Source organism: Podarcis muralis, chromosome 5 (genome assembly GCF_964188315.1).
Source record: "Podarcis muralis chromosome 5, rPodMur119.hap1.1, whole genome shotgun sequence".
NCBI lineage: Eukaryota > Metazoa > Chordata > Lepidosauria > Squamata > Lacertidae > Podarcis > Podarcis muralis.
The window spans coordinates 82,766,951-82,786,626 of NC_135659.1; the positions used below are offsets into that span (position 1 = coordinate 82,766,951).

General features: G+C 43.6%; 1 protein-coding gene across 1 annotated transcript in view; it reads right to left on the reverse strand.

The window, feature by feature from the left end:
• Positions 1–7,245: 7,245 nt before the first annotated feature.
• PEDS1 (plasmanylethanolamine desaturase 1) overlaps positions 7,246–19,676 on the reverse strand; it is a 38,397-nt gene continuing 25,966 nt past the window's right edge. Inside the window, exons 3-6 of the mRNA XM_028735186.2 lie at positions 14,895–14,986; positions 12,858–13,002; positions 11,333–11,545; positions 7,246–8,404 (exon numbers count right to left, since the gene is read on the reverse strand). Of these exons, the coding sequence (XP_028591019.2) occupies positions 8,283–8,404; positions 11,333–11,545; positions 12,858–13,002; positions 14,895–14,986 (572 nt within the window). The 3' untranslated portion in view covers positions 7,246–8,282. The remainder of the gene's footprint in view (positions 8,405–11,332; positions 11,546–12,857; positions 13,003–14,894; positions 14,987–19,676) is intronic.

Genomic DNA, 19,676 nt, shown 5'->3' on the forward strand with positions numbered 1-19,676 from the left:
ATACCTGGAGTCCAACATAACCTGGAGGGCCAGATTCCTCATCCTTGTGTGAAGGGACTTGAATTGGGAAACCCTGCTTCTGCTGTCTAGGGCTGATATGTGTTGTAGCCCAGCAATATCTACAAGGCCACATCCTTTCCACCTCTGGGTTAAAGGTAGGCAGATAGATTCCTATGGAGAAGAAAGACTTCCTGAGATATGTCAGGCCCAGATCCTCAGGGTCTCCTGCTGTAACACAAAACCGCTCATGCTGTCCTTTAAAAAACAAATGTGTAAGCAAAATTCATAGTTTTCGCTATGCGCTGTGTTTCTCTCCTGAATCTTCATTGAGCTTCATTTCTAGTCTTCTGAGAGAGAGAGGAAAGCTTTTCTCTATCCACACACGGGACACAGGTGGCGGTGGGACGCGGGTGGCGCTGTGGGTTAAACCACAGAGCCTAGGACTTGCCGATCAGAAGGTCGGCGGTTCAAATCCCTGCGACGGGGTGAGCTCCCGTTACTTGGTCCCTGCTCCTGCCAACCTAGCAGTTCGAAAGCACGTCAAGTGCAAGTAGATAAATAGGTACCGCTCCGCCGGTAAGGTAAACGACATTTCCGTGCACTGCTCTGGTTCGCCAGAAGTGGCTTAGTCATGCTGGCCACATGACCCAGAAGCTGTATGCCGGCTCCCTCGGCCAATAAAGCGAGATGAGCGCCGCAACCCTAGAGTCAGTCACGACTGGACCTAATGGTCAGGGGTCCCTTTACCTTTATCCACACACATACATTTTATTTATATGCCACCTTTCCATAGTTCAAGCCATGCTCAAGGAGGCTTACATAATTACAAACATAACAAAAGTTGTCGTACACAATAAAACAGCAAAAAGTACCCATATCCTAGCTAAACAATTTCCAATGAAAACATAAGAAGCTCTAAAATTGATGCAAAAAATGAATAAGAGCAACAACATATATGCACCTAAATAACACCCCAGCCTAGGGGTCTGTTTAGCAGCTTCAGTCAGACTTTAGCAGAGTCAGTCAGGGCCCCAAACAGTCAGCCTCAAACTTTCTCAAGTCCTGGATAAATTGAGAGTTTAATAGTGGAATTCTACGCATATTTACTCAGAAATAGGATTCACTGTATTCAATTATTAGACTTACTCCCAGGTTCAGTATGCACTGGGTTGCACTCTCAAGCCGCTGCCTAAGAATAAATCAAAGGTGCAAGTCAGGTAATATAATCAAATTAAAACTTTGTAGAGGGCTTTCCATTTACTCCAGTGATATAGATTGTACCTATGCAAATATATCTTGTTTGTTGGTTATTTAAGTGCTCAACAAACAAGCAACTGTGCTATTCAGGAAAAAGACTTGGGTCTTCCTGGTCTATATTCAACATTTACTCTAACCGCTAAACCCCATTGCCTGTCAAGCTTGATGTGATGGTGAGACAGTGAGAAAAATGTGACTGCTTCAGAGTTAAACCTCACCTGTCATAAAGCATGTACTGTTCAGGTTTCTGTATTTGTCAAAGGAGCCAATTTCCTTGAATTTGAAACACACCGTTCCAGTTCATTTTAAAAACTTGATGTATGCATTATTCAGGCCTCTGTATCCAGACCTCAGGACTTGCTCCAAGCCTCACCTGTCACTGCCACTACTCCATGGCCTCTTCAACTGCTTTCGCCTAGTTGGAATGTGTTCTTGGACTGCGATAATGCTTCTTGCCTGAATGGAGACATGAATGTGTAGAAACCTCTGACTTCTCCATGGCTGGAATGCACCCTGCTATACAGTCATGTGTTCTGCCCATGCACTAGCATGTGGCCCATGGAAAGGTATGCAGTTAAGGACAGAAGGTCCCAGGCCTTTCTTTCCAACTTCGCTGACGGTAAACTAAGATGATGGAGGGTACAATCCCAGGAGAAGCTCCCCTGCCAAACATCTTTAAACAAGCATGCTGTTGCACTGCTCTGCTGATTCCAATGGGGCTTTGGACAAGCAAACTTTCCAATGCACTGGGCTCAGAGTCTAGTTCTTTCTGCCTTGTTTTCCTAAACTCTAATCCAGAGGCAATAGGATTCCATGGCCTACACACAGTGACACCCTGACCCTAAACACACACCTTGATATGCATATAGTAGGGCCAAGCACCTGTAAGGTAAGAGCGTCTTGATGATTTCCACCTTGAAAACATATGCATGAAGATCTTCATCTGGAAGATCTGTATCTAAAATGGTTGGTGTATATGAAAATATTGACAGACCAAAGTGAAGGTGAACGGTTTAAAATACCCAAATGTGGGAAGTGTTGAAGGCAGTGTTAGTTTAGAAACACTTCACACAGAAATTATTTCTCCCCCACTACATATTAAATGTTTTTTTCACATCATGGGCATGATCCCAAAAGCTGCACAGCTACTTACATGCAGCAAAAGAGACTCTGGTTAGTACCTGACAAAATTATACTTGGATCAGAGCCATTACTTAATTTTAGCCATATTAGTCAGCAAATATCAGCAAAGGAGCACACTGCAGCAGTTTTATCCTTGTGAGCTGCTGCTAAGATGTCTTGCCCTGATGAAGGAATTTAATACCAAAATGTCTTAAAGGTAAAGGTACCCCTGCCCATACGGGCCAGTCTTGACAGACTCTAGGGTTGTGCGCCCATCTCACTCAAGAGGCCGGGGGCCAGCGCTGTCCGGAGACACTTCCGGGTCACGTGGCCAGCGTGACATCGCTGCTCTGGCGAGCCAGAGCCACACACGGAAACGCCGTTTACCTTCCCGCTAGTAAGCGGTCCCTATTTATCTACTTGCACCCGGGAGTGCTTTCGAACTGCTAGGTTGGCAGGCGCTGGGACCGAACAACGGGAGCGCACCCCGCTGCGGGGATTCGAACTGCCAACCTTTCGAACGGCAAGCCCTAGGCGCTGAGGCTTTTACCCACAGTGCCACCCGCGTCCCATTCAAAATGTCTTAGGTACAACAATTTTTTTTTTTAAGAACCTGCTCTGTTCCGCCGCCCCCCCCCCCCGCCTCCTCCCTTTTTTTGGTGGGGGGAGGTTCCATTCTGAGCGTGACTTAGTTGGATACGATCGGGCTTCTATTTCTCAAATATTATTTGCACTGCAAACCACTTTTGGAACTAAGGAGCCGAAAAAGGCACTCAATCTCTTTTTATACGTGACCGCCACAGCTAGAATTGTATCTGCGAAGAAATGGGAAGAAAAAAAGAGGTACCCAGGAAAAAAAATTGGCAGAATAAAATGATAGAATACACAGAATTAGTAACTATGACTGTGAAATTAAGAAATAAGGATGAGTCACATATAAGAGATGAGTGGAAGTGTTTTGAATAGTATATTAGAGTGTACAACTGTCAATATAACCTTCTGAGCAGCAGATAGCACTAAATAAAGGAATAATTGAGACGAAAAAGATTGGAATAATAGCATATGCAGCAGACAAGAGACTACCTAGAATGCCATGAAGAGATGGATTGGCAAGTCTGAGCAAAAGGGATAAATGATGGATACTGTATGATGTATATATAAATTGTAAAAATGCATAAACAAAAATAAAAAAAACAATGAAACTAAGGAGACTTTATGAGGCCATTTATGATATAGTGTGTGCAGGAGGAGAAAGAAAAAAGAAGAATTCAGAGAGAAAGAGAAAACCCTACCCTTTCCAAACCCTTTTGCACCTAGTTGGATACTTAACCTTTAATGTAGTCGTTGCAATATCCAACTGTGGCCGGCAGGAGTCCCTGTTCACCTAAGGAACGGTAAGAGACAATGGCAAAATGTATCTATAGCATGACTGATGCCAAAGTTGCAGTTGTACTGCCCGCAGTCCCAGATCTCCGATGTTAAGAACGACGAGATTGTGTTAAACGACCAACAAGAAAAGCGATCCACTTTAAAAGCCATTTATCCCAGAGGATGAAAACTAGACAGCAAGTCTGATATAAATCAAGCTGATTTTCATTAAACGATTTCTAAAAGGGATACTGCAAATACCATTCCTACTCTCCTTTTAACAAAATAGAGTGCCTACCTCCACATTTATAATGAATGTTCTCATTATGGTGGTAAGGTATTTTATTCCTTTTACAGAGTTAGAGGAATAGGGTCTTTTGGGGGGGCTGCTCCCAGATCCATCCTTGTCACTTTAAGTCCACATGGCTTCAGCAGCAAGGAGAACCTATTTTCAGGTCCATAACTGGTTCCCAAGTTATGGCTGTCTTTAATCATGATAGCTTGTCCACTTTTGCATGCAACAGGAACCTCCTGTCTTGAGTACTGAAATGCAGTCCACATGGGGCTACCCTGGAAGACAGCCCAGAAACTGCAGCTGGTGCAGAATGCTGTTGTCAGGGTCCATGTCTGGGACTTTTGATGCTGTGCCACATTGCACTCACTTTGTAGGATCACTGGCTGCTTCTATGCTACAGGGCTCGATTTAAGGTGTTTGACATACGAAAAGCCTCATCAACTTGGGACCTAAAAGGTGCCTTTCCTTGTATCAGCCAGCCAAGGTCCTGAGATTGGCAGAGGGGACCCTCCTTTTCTTACTGGCAGGTACCACTCTGTGTGGGGATGTGAAATTCTTATAATGTGACCTTACAACTCTTTGTGGCACCATATTCATTTGCATGTTTAAAAAAAGGGGGGGAAACCTTATCACCTTTTGGTCCTCCAGACTTAGTAGTTGCCCTACTCTGGAATTCCCTCACCCTGGAGGCATGGATGGTTATATTTTCAATGTGTTTCTGTTGCTTAATTAAAACATTTTTGTTCTCACAGGCTTTTTGAATCTCTAGTTACATCTGCATTCGGTTTTCCATATTTTTACTGCTTCCTGATATTATCTGTATTCCCTTTCTGTTGTTGTCCTGTTTTTGTTGTTAACAATCACCTTGGGACTTACACCTCGTGGGGGAAAGTGGTTTATGGATTTAATAAATAAAAATGATTCCTACAAAAAAATGCAAATGGGCAGACTTATAAACAGGTAGCTCAGTTTATTATCTTTTAATGGACTGCAGGGCAGAGCTTATCCCCAGGCGGGTATATTTAGCCTGAATAAGCAGAGATTGAGAGGAGATACGATTGCCATCTTCAAATATCTAAAGAGCAATCACCTAGGAGATGGAGCAAGTTTCTTTTCTCTTGCCCTGGAGGGTAGGACCCAAACATTCAACGGCTTCTAAGTTACCAGAATGGAGATTCCGACTTAACATCACAAAGAACTTTCTGACAGCAAGAACTGCTCGACAGTGGAACTATCTCCCACGGGAGGTTGTGGACTCTCCTTCCTTGGAGGTTTCCAAGCAGAGGTTGGATGGCCATCTGCCATGGACCCTTTAGTTGAGATTCCTCCATTGCAGGGAGTTGGACCAGATGAGCCTCGGGAAACCTAATTCTACAATTCCATAATGGTCACACACCCATTCAGGAATTGAACATCAACAGCTGCTTTATACTGAATCAGACCACTGGTGCATTTAACTCAGTACTGTCTACACCGTCACTGACAGTGGTTCTCCTCACTTTTAGGTTGAGGTCTCCCAGCCCTACCTGCTTCCGCATGCGAAGCAGATACTTCAATCCCTGAGCTGTCCAGAACATGCAGGACAAGTGTTGACAGCCATCAGCCATCTTTTTTATTATTAAATAATTTTTATTGATTTTCCAATAAAGATAGCCAATCAATATCTGATTTTTTAAAAAAAAACCTAAAAAGAAAAGACCAAATTGTAATTATTAATTTTTCCGGGCTCCCCGTAGTCTGGACCTCTGAAGCATATCTCCAAATCTTCAATCCTACCTCCTCTCGTTGTTTTCATATTTTCCACATCCCGATCTTAACACTTTAAATTTCTCCGTCCCTTGGAAACAGCAAGATAAGACTGGATAGAATTATGAACATTATTTGGACAGATTTCTGGATATTAACGCAGCAGCAAGATGATGATCGGAATCCCCCTTCGGAACTTGAAATATGGGTCCCCTCAACAAAAATTTAAAATTTGGCTTTGTAATTCGGAATTTATGTGATGTGATTTGATTTGATTGGTCGGTTAATAAAAATTATTTTTTTTTAAAAAAGATTCTGTCATGTCAAAAATCATATATCCTTTCGTCCGTCAAATACAGCTTTATTTGTGTATATATATTTTTTCTGAAGTTTAATGACGCAGTGACTCCCAAGTTGTTAGATCATTCCAATCCGGGCTGTTGAATCAGTCATCTTAGAGACCCATCTGGCATTATCAGCTGATGGCAATGGTAAATAATGCCTTCCCTTTCGTTGGGTTATTTTATTTGCCTGGAAGATGTGTTGATTATTGTGACAAGTTTTTGTAAATGTAAAAGTCCATGGTATTGTTTTAACTTAGCTCAGTTGGTAGAGCCTGAGATTCTTAATCTCAGGGTTGTGGATTCGAGTCCCACAATGGGCAATGTAGGGGGTTGGACTAGATGACCCTCGTGGCCCCTTGCAGCTCTATGATTCTATGAACTCACTGTTTTAAGGTTGAAGGGAGTTTGCTTTGTGAACTGATTTGGGATTTTCTAACTTAAAAGTGTGGTTCATAAAGGAGCCCAATAGACAAATATTTAGAAGGTCACACCATTTCTAAAAAGAGAGCGAAAGGTATCGTGGAACCTGTTAATAACAGCAAGATGGTTCAGAAGTGGTAAACTGTCCCAAGCCCTCCAGATGATACTGGCCTACAACTCCCAATGGCCATGACAATCTGTCATGTTGGTTGAGGTTGATGAGAACTGGGAAGTCCTGAAGGCCAAAGGGTGATATAGGTAAAATAAAAATAAAGCACAAAAAATGTACACAGTGCCACAAAGGGATGGAAAGGCTTGGTTACAAGAATGAAACCATAAGCAATACCTCTATTTTATCTGTAAGTTAACCGTGTTTGGTCATCAGATTTATATTAAGACATAAGTATTCAATGGAAAACTTGAGTTAAATCAACCCACTGCAGCACAAATAACTACATTTCTAATTGTTCTGTAGAGGCACAGAGTTCCACAGATCTACCCTGATGGATTTATTTTCTAGAAGACTGACTTTTCAACAGTATTCTGTACAAATCAAGAAATCCACTCACAGCTTCGTGGGTTTTGTCAGGATCAGCATGATATATTAAATTGCTCCGTGATTTGTATTTGCCTGCTAGAGATGAGGTTACACCCTCAAACCACAATAAAAATAAAAATTGCAAGGAGACGGAACAAATGCAATTAGTATAATCGAACTGCTTTGTTATAAATATATTATATACATTCAGACCACATTAAAATATTAATCCATGTTACACCAAAAAGATTAAGGCTTTATAATATTTACATGAATGAGCAAGCACCTTTAAAAAATGCACACCATTAACCTATCCCTTTCTAACATATAAATCATGTGCCCAATTTCCTAGAGCTACTTTGAACAATGATTATTGGAAGAGGAATCATACTGAAAGGAATCCCAACTGCTGAACGCTAAACGACCTAACACAAGCGTCTTTTATGTTTGGACACTTGCGCAGAACACGTTCTGCTCTTCTTTCCAGGTTGCTACCAAGTCAGTTGCAGGCTTATACAGCAACAGTCTGCTCAGATATCAAGGAAGTAAAAACACTTGTTTATTTCAGGAGACAGACGACAATAAGGATCCTTATCCACTAGCAGAACGAGACTCCCAAATGTTCTGTTGCACACCACATAGACTAAGACTGGACATGATAGCAAGATGAAGCAACTGGAAGGTGTACCAAACATTAAATGTATTGAAGTGGTGACAATTTCATAAACTTCCCTTCCCCTCTGGCTGTTGTTTTTTTTCCATGCAGTTTGAACCTGCTCCTTAAAAACGCAGTGCGCGCCTGCTTATCTTCATTATTCCACATTGGTCTTAACCCTGTTTTCAAAGTGGTAATTCATGTTGATACAACACATTTTACTGTGCCAATGACATATCTTACTAGAAAATGGTGCATTGTCTTCTCCAACTAATGGCTTTTGAGACTCAAGGACGAAAATGGTCAACATCAGCAGGTGTGGCTAACAGAAGGTGCTCCGTACAAATGGGAATTAGCCATTTGCATTTTCAAGTATTATTTTGAAGAGTGAGTCCTTTAACTGCAGTCTGTTAGCACTTTTTAAAAGCATTGTGCTTTAGTCCATTATTTCTTTACAAGTCTTTAATTTGGCTGATGGCTTTTTTCTTTTAAAAATATTGGCAACAAGTATAAGGACTGCAGAAGCCTGGCAAGAGTTTATTTTATTTTCTGGGCCCATTTCATGTCATCTGCTCTCGGTTTTTCTCCAGTCAGTCCTTGAATGATAATCTCGAGAAACCTCCAAAATCTGATTTTCTCCAGCGGGTAGTTGAGCCAGCCTGGAAAACGATAGAAAGGGAGAATACAGTTGTAAATGAAGAAGTACAGTTGTAGATAATTGAATTAATTTGTTTTAAGATAGCCTAATAAAAAAGTAAAATGCAAGGCAAATGATTATTTGGGTCATTCAAGAGTAGTAGTGTGTACCCCCATCTTATGGAGGTTCAGGTAGAAGCAGGTCACCTGATGTCAATCCCATTAACTTCAATAGGATTGGCTTCAGGTAAGTGTATAAACAATTGCACTCTAAAGCTTCCCACCTATATGGGAGCTTTATTTTTGAAACTAAAAGTGTTCAACACAGCACAAGTCTCATTAACCGCATTTTTAAGGGCTACTTTCAAACCATGCAAACTGTCAACCAAGTTTGATTTAGTACAGGTTTTCCATACGCCAACCAGCTTATTCAACTTTTACACACAGCTCCTGTTCAACTAGCATGCATTTGTAATTAGTTGCTACACGCCAATGAAAACTGGAATGCCAAGACCAATTTTGAAGAGGTGATGCCAAAGCAGCAACTGATCCCCTTTAAAATTGGGAACATATTGCGGTAGCTGTGTCAAGGGGAAAGAGGTGTTACTGATACACTCTGCTGCTCTCCCCTTGCAGGGAAAGTGAAGGACAGGAAATGTGGAAAGATAAACTTTGCAGTTAGTTGAGGGGACAGAGCTCTGGAGTCGCTCAACATCTCAAATCGGAACCTGGCCACAAAACAAATTTTAGTAGGACAAAATTAAGAGTAATTTAGACTGGGCTGGAATGAGTGTTAGCTGTCAAAATACCAAATGCCACAAGCCATCAAATATAACAGTCCATTGAACATCAGGTGTTGAATATCACTGAATGCTAGCTATCAGATATAAACCCTGGAATCATGTGTTGTTGTCAAACATAGGAAGATCAAGTGTCGAAACAATGATACCCAATACCATTCATTTCATGTCAAAATTTTCAAAGGAATGGGCGGGGGGGGGGGCGGAATGTTGGCTCCAATGGTAAACCATTGTGGTTTGATTTGCAAGTCCCAGATTATGAATGTCTTAAGTGTAAAAGTATTTGCTGTAAACAGTAATTAGGACTGTAACACAGATGTAATTTAATAAATGTAGGGATTCCAAACTTTCATCGGTAGCGCTCTGCTCTGTGCAACCTCCCTCATTCCAGCACCAGCTCCCTGCACACATTAAAAAGTTGACCCTCCAGACCCAGGCAAAGCGCTAGAGAGCTACCGCTGGATGAAAACATTAGCCCCACAGTTGTGTGTACTCAAAGAAGCACTTTCTGCTCACAAACATTTTTATATACAGTGATACCTCAGGTTATCACTGAGCGGGAAGGTAAACGGCGTAGCGGGAAGGTAAACGGCGTTTCCGTGTGCTGCGCTGCTGCTGGCTCGCCAGAGCAGCTTCGTCACGCTGGCCACGTGACCCGGAAGTGTCTCCGGACAGCGCTGGCCCCTGGCCTCTTAAGTGAGATGGGTGCACAACCCTAGAGTCGGACACGACTGGCCCGTACGGGTAGGGGTACCTTTACCTCAGGTTAAGTATTTAATTCGTTCCGGAGGTCTGTTCTTAGCCTGAAACTGTTCTTAACCTGAAGCACCACTTTAGCTAATGGGGCCTCCTGCTGCTGCCGCGCCACCGGAGCCTGATTTCTGTTCTTATCCTGAAGCAAAGTTCTTAACCTGAAGCACTATTTCTGGGTTAGCGGAGTCTGTAACCTGAAGTGTATGTAACCTGAAGCATATGTAACCTGAGGTACCACTGTACAGTCATACCTCGGGATAAATACGCTTCAGGTTGAGCGCATTCGGGTTGCGCTCCGCAGTGACCCAGAAGTAACGGAGCACGTTACTTCCGGGTTTCGCCGCTCGTGCATGCACAGACGGTCAAAATGATGTCACACGCATGCGCGGAAGCGGCGAAACGCGACCCGTGCAGACGCGCTATCATGTCTTATGTTATGTTCAGGATGCGAATGGGGCTCTGGAACGGATCCCGTTCGCATCCCGAGGTACCACTGTATTTACTTCAATATAATATATTCCAGGGTTGCTTACCAGATCATACATAACAATTTTTTAAAAATGGGATAGAACTGCAGTGTTAAAACAACCAGAAATGAAGAGCCTGGGGGGAAAAGGGTCCCCATTTGGTGCAACGGGAAGCTGATGTATATACTGAGTCAAACCACTGGGTCCATCTAGCTTAGCACTGTTTACATTACAGTGGCTCTTGCTGGGCTCCGGGAGTTTTTGAATGCAGAGAGCATATGCACTTCCAGTGGGCAAAAGCGCCTCCTCACCATGGCAGGTGAACATCCCTTAAGAAGGGGTGCTCACAGCAATGACAGTTCTCTCCGCAGTCGCTGCCTGCCTCATTCCAAAATGGTGTCGACACCCAGAAGAGGAGACTCGAAAAAGATCTAAATGTACAAGCAGGCTCGTGTTGGAATAGCAAGTTGCTAATGCACGTGTAGGATATATCCCCACTTATTGGTCCCAGTCAGCAGCTCTGGTTGCTGGCGTAGCTGAAGTTTCAGATGGCAGCTGCACAGGCGATGCATTACAGGCGACCGCCAAGAGGTTGGGTAACTGCATTGCAAGCTATACCTGTCCAAAAGGAGTCATAGCAGGTGCACCAGCCTTAGCTGGTGGAAGGCACAGTGCACCATGTGGGGGGGGGGAGCAGGAGTAACTGTGCTGACAAGCCTATGCACTTGATTCCAGTAATGGTCACCAATACCTGGGGGCTGAGCACATTCGCCCTGTTCCTTGACTCTTAACATTTTCCCACATGTTGCACCTGGCTCCAGCTGGTGGCTTTCAGTTTTAATTTTTTTTAAAAAAAAAAAAGCAGAAAAAAATAGAACCCATAAGCCTGAAGTCTGCTCATCAATGAAAGAGAAGCTTCACTTCTATTTACCTGTAGTAATACAGAAATAAGTTTCATGAGGAGACACGTGATGGATCCGGTGGTGTTTGCGTGGCAGGATAACGTGCCAGTCTTGCAGGAAGATAACCCAGCGAGGAAGACCAAAGTAGGTGTGAGACCACTTGTGAATCTGGTTTGTCAAGGTTCCAAATATAGCCAGGGCAAAGACGTAACACTCCCAAGGGCACGATTGGTGTAATGCTTCTAGAAAGGGGGGAGAAAAGAGGGAGTAGGAGCTACATGACTCTCACTGAAATAAGCTGGCAACAGAAGGTGCCTAGACACATAGGTCTCCCTCCTCCCCCCCCCCAAAAAAAAACCCAGAACTGTTTCTAAACGATGGTTACATTTAAGCAGTTCATTGTACAACACCAGAATGCTTCATCAGAGGGAACTCTGTCTGATTCAACACGCCAATTATTGATGAAGACATGTGTTGTTTACCGCTCAAGACTATATTGTTTTTCCATCCCACTTTGAGGCATTCGGCACTGTGAACATCGGGGTACATTTGCCATGCCAAGCGTGAACTGACCTTCAAGTTCAAACTGATAGGCACTTAAGTTCTACTTAACTACGCCAGAAACATTCTCTTGGGGTTCTTCCAGATGGGCGGTTCATGGTGGGATGGGTGCTCCCAATGCATGCAATTTTTTCAGGGTCTGCACAACATCTCTGGTGTCAGAGTATCGGCCCATATTCCAACCCCCATTTAATCTGGGGTTAAGCTTCCCAGGGAAACCCCAATAAACTAAAAACAAAAGCAAAACACTATTGCCCACAACCCATTTGTGCTAACTGATCAACCCGTTAACAATATCAAGCCCCATTCTGGAAGCACCCTTTCTCCATCCATGTTAAGCTACTCATAAAATAAAAGAATTGTGTTGGATGTTTAATTACAAGCTACATCCTCAGGGTGGCTCCAAATAGGCTTTGTTTCGCTTCCAAAGCGAAAACGATCACAATATCTCAAGGTAGTTATCTTTCCCATTCTCCCTTTACTAGTGTAAGACTTGCTAGCAACTAGAGCGATGCTTTGGGCCACCACTTTTAGTATCTGGCTTGATTCACTCACCAGATGCATCTCTTAACATGGATGTACCTTACAGATTACCTTTGCTTCTGCCACAGTACACACTAGGTGAAGTGGTTCCTATCTTCAAATATCAGGTTAAGACTAGGTTGATATAAACCTTGCAATTTATGGTTTAAATATTCTAGAAAAATATTTGAAATGGTGGCAAGTTAGTTCTCATGCCACTCTACTCCTTTACTAACCTGCAACTATTATTTCTTGCTCAGACACTATACAGCTCCACCCACAAATATTAAACCACTTTCGGGCTCCTTGCAGAGGCTGAAAGACAGTCTGTCTCACAAACACATTCAGCCTTCTCAGCTGTTCCCATATAAACAGCTTCATTCTGCCTGTCTCTTCGGAGGTCAAAGGCCTATTCACTGTACACCGTGGAAGCTGCAAGTCCAGTTTACTCATGGATTTACAGTCACTTACCTGGTGATAAAGAAACCAGTTTGTAGGCCATGTTTGCCAATGGAACTACCGTCAACATGCAGTTATCTCCATTGGTCTCTATGAAGTCATGTCTTGTAATTGCTGTTGGGTCAATGTGATGTTCTCTGAAAGGTCTGATAAAAGCCTTAAAAAGTAAATACAGAGGGTGGGGGAGATGTCTGTCAGTCTTTGAAGTCCATAGCCTGCACAAATTTTTACTAGATACCCCTGCCCACAAATTACCTACGTAGTTAATTTAGGTCTCAAAAAGAGACCTACCAACCTGGCCTGTCACCTGGAGAGAATTCTCTCTTGCCACAAGCAGACAACTAGCTTATTTTCAAATTCTAGGCCACAGTGACTTGGTGGGCTTGCCTGAGGCTACGTTGGAAGTGCTGGGATGCAACACACCTTGAACTAGAGCAGTGTTCCCCAACCTTGGGCCTCCAACTGTTTTGGGACTACAATTCCCATCATCCTTGACCACTGGTCTTGCTAGCGAGGGATGATGGGAGTTGTAGTCCAAAAACAGCTGGAGGCCCAAGGTTGGGGAACACTGAACTAGAGGCTGATGTGTCTGCATAGGAAAGAATAGAGAGGAACCTCCCAGTTTCCTAGACTGTCCTTTCTGACCTAGCTTGTGCTGACCTTCCCCCAAGTGCTTCTCATATTCATAGGTTGCTGATCTCATTTCCTACTTGCTTCTTCACCCTCACCTTGGTAGAGGAGACCTCTTTTGTGTTTCGCTTGTTGCGATACAACAGCAAGAATGGCTCGAGGCCTCTCCACCTGAGATAGACAGAACTAGCATCTTTCCTGTCAAGAATGCATTTCCTGTAATAGAGCTTTCTTACTTTCCCAAACTTTGAATCCCAGATTAAATCCAGGGTAGAGTGTGCTCTTCTGGCAGGGATACAGTACAGTGTTAAGGTGCAATTTCTGCTGGCTGTTTTAACCCCAAACGCGCTGTGAACTCATGGCAGAGGTGAGATTTGAATGCAGGGACTCACAGGTTACAGATAACTCTTAAGAACCGTTACTGGCCTGAATTCAAATGTTAGTGTCTGTATTTATAGGTACAGTGTGATCACCATGCAAGCAAGTGACTAGGAGATAAAGTGGGAGCTGGCTTAGCACCACACACACTGTAATCTCAAAGTTAGCAACAGGGCATGTCACAGGGATGGCTATTCAATATATCCTGGCTCACTCAACCTAGGACCAGTTTAACCTAGGGTTACACGTCCTTTTTGCTGTTAAGTACACCAAGCTTATTAAGATGGGATAAAGTGGGGAGCAGGGAAGGAGAAAGCAAATGCCGTCTTTCATTAGTCTGATCAACAGAGAAGACACTTGCATTAGTCAGCATTACGACAGCAAAGAGTGAAGTGAGGATGAACTGTTAGTACCAAAAGCAGATTGGTAGCTTAGGGGTGGGGGAGAAAGCACAAGCTGTGTACTGCAGATCTCAGTAGCAACATTTGCTTGTTGTCCCAAACCGGTCAGAAGACATTCTGCATGTGCTCCTGTAATCTTATTCCAAAAGAATGCACATCTGAGTAAGTTGTTTTGATTTACGTTGGCACATGACAATTTGAACTCTTTGCCATTACGCTTTAAGACGTCTGAAAGCATGAGGTCCTGCAACTTTGGCCAGATACAGATTCCAAACCCAGACTTTAGGAATGTGTTTTGGGCTCACGGGGTTCCTCCTCCCTTTGCGTGACTGGATTCCCTTCTTCCCTGGTTTGCAGTTAACTAAAGTTTGCCATGAAATCTGAATCTGGCCAACCGTGGTTACCGCAAACTGAGAAGTGAGAGAGAGAGAGTTGGAGGGAGTGTGCAAGCCCAAAGCATATTCCCAACAGCCAAATAATAGTTTAGATACAATGACTGCAGTGGATAATTCTGAAAAGGTGAAGCTCAGGATTCTCAAGCTCTGCACTCAAATTCTGCCTACTTAAGTGATAGTGTTTTGTTCTATTACTGCCTGAAGATTATTGAAGTTTATTATTTCCCAATAATAAAAAGACAAACCTTTCCAACTACTGGCAGATCGACAGATCCCCAGGTATCTGCTCCCCAGTGCACTAGACCAGAGGCAAAATCAGCAGTAATGATTCCTGCAACTTTAAAAGAGAAAGGGAGGAGGGGAGAGAGAAGAAAAGAGATTCGTGAGACATTCAGATCAATTTTAAGTATGTGTAAATGCTATTTTGACAGATACATAAAGGCTGACATAGTGACTTCCCCCTCTCGAGACAATAAATCACTTCTGTGACCAACTCCCAAAACACAACAAAACTACTTACCTGCCACTGCTGCATCTATTCACTACCACCTCTATCATATGCAACTTGTACACAAAAACACCTATGCTTTTGCAAGTACCAAAGGTAAGCTATGGCATGCCACTGCCCACAAGCATCCATGGAATCTGAGGTCATTAGTCCAACTCCCTGTTCAGCTCAGGATCTGTAGTGCACATGCAGTGGCAGCATCCCTAGCAGATGACCACCAAGTCTCTGCTTCAATCCATCCAACCAAAGATGGCAGACCACCTCCCCAAGCAGCCTCTTCTACTGTCAAACAACTCTTACCATTGGGAAGCTTCTCTTGATGCTAAGCTTCCCTCCTATTTCCAGCCTAGTTCCCGCCCTCTGAAGCGAGAAAACACAGATCTGCTCCATCTTCTGCATGCCAGCCCTTCAGGTAAATCCAAGTTTGCCATCACGCTCCCTCCCTCCAATCTTCTCCTCTCCAAGCTAAATGAGGTTCATTCTTTCAGCTGTTGCTCATATGACTTGGTTTCCAGATTCTTCACCATCCCAGCCACTCTCTCTCTGGACATACCATAGTTGGACAGTATCCTCCTTAAAATGCAACACCCAGAACCAACAGCACATTCCAAATGCAGCCTGACTGACACAGAATAGAGTGGGACTACTACTTCTTGTGAAGTAGTATGCTCCTATTAATGCAGCCTTCCTAGCAGCTGCACTGCTGGCTCATGTCCTGCTTGAGATCAGCTAAGACACCTAGATCCTTTTCACATGTATTGCTGCTGAGTTGGGTCTCTCTCCACACTGCATTTCCACCACTGAAATTTGGTAGTGAAATGCAAGACTTCACATTTATTTCTGTTGAATTTCATGTTGTTGGTTGTGGCCCAGCATTCTAACCCATCCAACTCAATCTTGACTCTGTCTTATGGTGTTTAGCCACCCCTTCCAACAGCTTCCCGTGATCTGCAAATCTGTTAAGCATCCCCTCTCCTCCTTCATTGGAGCCATTTCTAAAGATGTTGAGAAGCACATGACCTAAGACAAAGTGGCATTCCACCCAAGCCCTCCCCTCTAGGTTGACATAGGAGCCATTTGCTCATAATAAAGCACTTCTAAAAGTTCAAAAAGCTTCATGCATACTTTCTCAGTAATCCTTATGGTATCCTGTAAGCTGGGTCTGTACAGTGGTACCTCAGGTTAAGTACTTAATTCGTTCTGGAGGTCCGTACTTAACCTGAAACTGTTCTTAACCTGAAGCACCACTTTAGCTAATGGGGCCTCCCTCTGCCACTGCGCTGCCGGGGCACGATTTCTGTTCTCATCCTGAAGCACTATTTCTGGGTTAGCGGAGTCTGTAACCTGAAGCGTGTGTAACCTGAGGTACCACTGTACTACCACTACATTGCAGGGGCAGAATGAAAGCCAAGGGAGTATAGGGTCTGATAGAAACTTTATAGCAACAACAAGGTCTGAAGTAGGAGCTTCCCAATTCACAGTTCAGTTTTAACTGTGCTAAACTAGCTCACTGCACTACAACTTTACAACACACACTGCTGAAGTGTTAATGGCATTTCTACACCAGTGACTCATCTAACAGGGTAGGGCAGGGGCAAGAGAGAAAGATTAAATTAAGTCCACCTCTTGATCCCAACGTTAGCAACCTGACACGAAGTAAAAGGAATCCCCACAAGGTTCCGAAGTTTAGCTTCCAGTAACATTTGCTTGAGGCCTATATAAAGTACTAGTAAACCAGGCTGCACAGTTTTCATTCACAAATAATGACAATGCAAGAGTGATTTGGGTACTTGAGTGAGACTGCAACAAAGCAGAGGAGCAGTAAGGAGAGCTGCATTGCAATCAGATTACGAACAAGGCACTTTGATTTGACTAGCAAGGTGTGGCTTGTTTAATCATGTCATAAAGAGCTCGCAAGCTACTGCGTTCAATAGCATGTTGCAAACAATCAGCCTAGAAACCAAAAAGAGGCTCATCTTGCAGGCATAGATTTTGCACATTTTGATTAGTTGGGACAAAGGGCTCGACTACACATGAGGTGCAGAGTGTGTGTGTGTATATATATATATATATGCCATGAAAGCTTCCCTTGGCCAGGACTGTGTGTGGATTAGCCCTTTGGCCCCTGACATGCTCCTGGTGAAAATCCCCTTTCCCAAAGCTGCTATCTGTCCTAGGTGGGAAGCTCCCATCAGAACCAGCTATAGGAGGCAGGAGAGTGGATGGATTTTCACCAGTAAGACTTAAGTCTATCCTCCCAATGCAGCAGCCACTATCCTGCTTAGGGTGTTGCTCGGCAGCTATTTACACTCTTAAACATATTCCTTTAATTCACTTAACATTAGGTGTAGCCTGGGTCCCAATTCAATAGGCCAAGAAGGTGGTGTTGAGGGAGGCACTGGGTCCCAATATATCTTACCCTCTTAACAAGGGAACTCGTATCATTTGCCCTGAGCCATGAGCAAATCTAAGCACGTGGCTCATTCAAATCATGGCTGGCGAGCCAAACTTCATCTTCCAATCAGGCCACTTAGATCAGCTCTCTTAGATCCCAGTTAACAGGATTTGGTTCAGAATTAGCAGGATTCCAGACAGCAGATAAGTGTAACAATCTGGAAGACAGGTCATTCACTTTTAGCAGCATGCCGCATTTTTCTCATCTATTTGCAGAAAGGAATTATTTTCTACATTAATGCATAGCCGGGCAGGGGTTCACTTTGCTCAACACAGAGTGTACTACATCTCTAAAGCAACCATTTACACTCATAAAGGCTATCGGTCTCTTCACCTCCATCACAATATAAGCGTGCATGATTTCAACTGAGCGCATATAATACTCTTGTGAAATCCTCCCAGGCAGAAATGCAAGCATGAGATGCCTAAACACTCTATTCCCACCAAATGCGGAACAGAGAACTCTCCTGAGAGTTAAAAGGGCATGGTAAACAAGGAAGAGCAGTGCTGCAGCAGGCCAGCTTGCACAAGACCTACAGGCACCGAGTATTTTATTACCCCAGGCATTTTCTTAATTTGGCCTCTGATGCTTTTCACTGCTACCTTCATTGCTGGACCATTTATTAAGCTTGCATTTTATGACTGGTGGCTTTGAGAGCTGCCTTGTACACATCATTGTGGAAATGGAGGATGGAAATGGAAGTAAGGGGGGGGGACCCTGAAGTCAACCCTGATAAATGATGCCATACATCAAAGACCTTGCAGCTATAGAACCCTTGAAAATATATGTTACAGCCCAGGGCTTTTAAGACAGCCTTTGCCAAGCAGTCCAAAACAGCGAGAGGGCATCAGGTTGGCAAAGGCCATTTAAAGCAGATAAGTAGCAAATAGCACATCAGATTCTAAAAATAATGGACATCCAACACCAGATCAGTCTATGGAAGCCCTTGGGCAGGGCTAATTGCCCCAACTCTACCCAGTCTCACAAATCAGCCAAGAGCAGGCATGTCCAAAGTCGGCAAGGGCGAGGAGCTATGATTCTTCAAAGACTCATAGAATTGTAGAGTTGGAAGAAACGTTAAGGGTCATCTAACCCAACCCCCTGCAATGCAGGAATCTTTTGGCCAACATGGGTCTCGAACCCACAACCCTGAGATTAAGAGTCTCATGCTCTACCTTCAGATGATGTTGGACTCTACACCAACAGATCCCAACCCACATAGCCAATGGTCATGGGATGATGAGAGCTGAGGTCACATAACATCTGGAGCAGCACAGGTCTCCAAACTTTGCCTAGTGAACTTCACCTGAAGAATCTTTTCTTGCGGCCTGCTGCCTGGAAGCACTGGCCATTAGGGGGGAATTTGTGGTAAGCAATCACTTGTACTAGTGATTGAATTTGTGGCTTGTGGTTTGCGATTCCTGATAAGCTACACAAAACGTTTCAGGAGAGGCTGTCAAGAATGCATTCCATCTCTAATGCACCTGGCAACACTAAGGCACTAGCAACACTAAGGCACCATAAGATATGCGGAACACTAGCAGAAGAATATAAATCCTTCACATTACCAGTTCATGCTACCTTCGCTATCATTTTGCATCTAGTTGTATTATGTATTGGTATAAAGGCCATAGTCCAACCCAAATCAGTCACTCTTAAGTCACATTAATATTAATAGGAGTTATTGGCATCCGTCTGTCTCAAGAGCCGATGGAGTGCATTGGGTTGGGGGGAGGAGTCAATCTGCTGTGTTAGCAGCACAAAAGTGACCTACCTGGGGCACAAGACTGGGCAGTGTATATGGAGGTCCTGAGTTGCCCAGGTTGACAAGACCCTCCCCCTTGGCCTCGCTGATGTGGTCCAATGGAAAGCAGAGCAATACATTTGGGAGTACATGCTTAATTATTATTTATCCCTAATTTCTAATCACAGAAGCTCAAAAGGTCTCTGATACTCATAAGATGCAAGAGTAAATATGAATGTGGCTCCAAATTATGTTCGCTTTGTCCAATAATCTCTCATCTCTCTTCAGGAAAAGAAACAGGACACTAATGTGACTTGTTA